At 35.2% G+C, this 3221-nt stretch overlaps 1 protein-coding gene across 1 annotated transcript; it reads left to right on the top strand.

Moving 5' to 3' along the window:
* Positions 1-167: 167 nt before the first annotated feature.
* Positions 168-3221, top strand: LOC133851914 (GDSL esterase/lipase At5g33370-like). Its single transcript, XM_062288540.1, has 5 exons — positions 168-504; positions 618-745; positions 1353-1595; positions 1704-1956; positions 2840-3221. The coding sequence occupies exons 1-5, from the start codon at positions 255-257 to the stop codon at positions 3070-3072; spliced, it is 1107 nt and encodes a 368-aa protein (XP_062144524.1). The 5' UTR covers positions 168-254; the 3' UTR covers positions 3073-3221.

The raw sequence follows: 3221 nt of genomic DNA, 5'->3' as shown, positions 1-3221 counted from the left end.
TGATGAAACAACCCAATAATTGCCCTGAAGAGTGAAGATGATATTCTTCTTAGAAGCATGGGTGGTCTAGGGATGACCTCACATGGCGTATTGCAATGCACAACTACCTGTACTAGCTTGCTTTCGTGTTAGTGGGCCTTATTTTTATATCTCCAGAGACGACAAAGAAACCCTAATTACTATATAAAGCATCCCCTATTGTTGCATCCACATATCAAAGTGCACACTTAATTAATACACCAAATCATATATCCATGGCTAGAATGTTGCTTCTTTGTTCAAGGATGGTTTTCATGATGGCGATGACATTGGGTAGTTTTAGCACTAATATTGCTGAGGCTGCTCGGGCTTTCTTCGTCTTTGGAGATTCACTGGTCGACAACGGCAACAACAACTACTTGGCAACCACTGCCCGAGCTGACTCCCCTCCCTACGGCATTGATTACCCAACTCATCGCCCCACAGGCCGATTCTCTAATGGCCGAAATATTCCTGATTTTATCAGTTGGGTTTTTTTTTTTTTTTTTTTTTTTCATGCTAAAATTTCAATGTTTAATTATTTTATGTATGGATCTTGTGTGATTGATCGATGTAAATGTACGAATATTTAAATTCAGGTGAGCAAATTGGCTCGGAACCCACGTTGCCATACCTGAGCCCGGAGCTCAGTGGACAAAGACTACTCATTGGCGCCAACTTTGCTTCTGCTGGCATTGGAATTCTGAATGACACTGGAATTCAGTTCGTAAGTACTCCAACTTCTTTCTCACGGTATTAACATTGGAAAAGTTTAGAGGTATTACTCATTCTTAAAAGATGAGTTGAGAGAGGAGGAGACATTTTGACTTATAAAGTCCACAACTCAAAAAAACCTTGATAATGTGATACTCTTAACACACTCTATCACGTATGACAATATTGTCAAACACGTGTACAACAAGAAGAAAAGTCTATCATTATCCAAGAAATTCAGTACTTTAATACCATGTAAAAGTTTATAGGTCTCAGTAGACTAAAGCAACTAGTCATATCCTTAACCAAAATAACTAGTCGGCTTTTTTAAGTAATTTTTACTACAAGACTAGCCCAATGTGAGTGCTATTGGACCAAATGTACATGGTTAATGTGTTGAATTAGTATGTTGACATTGGAAGGCAGTGATGGAAGCGCTCGTGGGGCCCTCCAACACCTCTCTAGCAAAAACATTTGTCAAAGTTGAATTTTTTTAGCTTTTCAATTTGTTAAAAAAACACATGATAAGTTTTTTATTTCAACTTTGACCCCTTAAAGAAAATGTTACCACAATTTGGCCCTCTTAAATCAACTTTCTAGTCCGTCTCTGTAAATTGCAGATAAACATAATAAGAATGTTCAGACAGCTTGAATACTTCCAAGAGTACCAGCGACGAGTGGCTGCAATTATTGGTGATCAGCGAGCTAAGCAACTGGTTAATCAAGCACTCGTCCTCATTACTGTTGGTGGTAACGATTTTGTGAACAACTACTACTTGGTACCTTACTCTGCCAGATCTGCCCAGTACTCTCTTCCAGATTATGTCAAGTATCTCATTTCCGAGTACCAAAAGATTCTTCAGGTACACACCTTTCTGCTTTTACATGCACACATTATATATTCTACGGTTTCTGTCAATATGTATATATAACTTCAGATATATCTCATGAAATATTTAATGTGATTTCAGAAGCTATATGATCTTGGAGCACGTAGGGTTCTGGTGACAGGGACAGGACCGATGGGTTGCGTTCCGGCAGAATTGGCGCTGCGAAGCACAAATGGGCAATGCTCAGCTGAGCTGCAAAGGGCTGCGTCCTTGTTCAACCCGCAACTCGTTCAGATGCTAAGTGGGCTCAACAGTAGGATTGGTTCGGATGTTTTTGTCGGTGTTAATACACAGCAAATACACAATGATTTCATCCATAATCCTCAAAGCTTTGGTATCTCTTTTCATCATCTATATATATATATATATATATTACAATATTATTAATGTTTCCTCTTGAAAGCCAAAATAAAATAAGCAACTACTTGTTGGGGTTTAATGAATAATTAGTAATGATTAGACATGATTCGTAGAGTAGATAAATGAAAGGGACATGCCCCACAGTGCTTGGATAATTTGCCATAAAAAGCTATATGAAAATAATATGTTCCTGATTTTTAATTTGTTTTTTTGAAAAATGAATTACCACTCATTTTGTAATTGTGAATCTAACTTTAAAAAGTAACATTGAAGTCTTTCATAGTATGTGGATTAGACATTTTTACGTTTTTTCTTTAAAATACTATTGCCGTTATTAAAAAATAACCATTTGAAAAAGGAAAAACTTCACTTATAACACATGATCTTTTATCACTTTTAAAAAAATGTGTTTTGAGAATTTTAACAGGATTTAATGGAAAATTCTAATGGAGGGTTGAAATTGAAAAAAATAAAAAAATGAATACTCTAAATTGATACTTATTAAAGTTTTGATACATTTTTTCAAAAGTGATGAAAGATCAGGAGTTATAAATGAAATTCTCTCTTTGAAAAGTACATTGAAGGTATCAGCAAGCAAACATTATTGATTGTGTTTAATAACATGTACTTTCTGTTTTTCCTCCATTTTTTTTTTTTTTTTTTTTTTTTTTTTTTTTTATAAAGAATAAAATAAAAACATTAACAAACAAAACTTTCAACACAAAATGCTTAAAAGAAAAACTCAAACTACTTTCACATTTACGTCACGTTTAAATACTTTTCAATCCTGCAAAAAAAATTAAATAATAAAAAAAAAAAACCCCCTCCTAAAAAACGTTATCATTGTTTTTGTACAGGATTTGTTACATCGAAGGTAGCATGCTGTGGGCAAGGACCCTATAATGGTCTTGGACTCTGTACACCAGCATCCACCTTATGCCCAAACAGAGACATTTATGCATTTTGGGATGCATTCCATCCATCTGAAAGGGCAAACGGGCTCATTGTTCAGCAGATCGTAAGTGGCTCTACCGAATACATGCACCCCATGAATCTCAGCACCATCATGGCCTTGGACTCCAGGAACTAATTAACTATTTGTGTTAGCTGGAAAACCATGCAGCATCGATCCTTTATATAATTAACTATATAATATAATTATGTTTAATTTGCGATTCATGCATGTTGTCTTATGTTTGGAATATTAATGTAATGAAAAATTCAGACTGAAGTTGCAAA

Source organism: Alnus glutinosa, chromosome 12 (assembly GCF_958979055.1).
Source record: "Alnus glutinosa chromosome 12, dhAlnGlut1.1, whole genome shotgun sequence".
NCBI lineage: Eukaryota > Viridiplantae > Streptophyta > Magnoliopsida > Fagales > Betulaceae > Alnus > Alnus glutinosa.
This window is presented reverse-complemented; position numbering and strand designations above follow the sequence as displayed.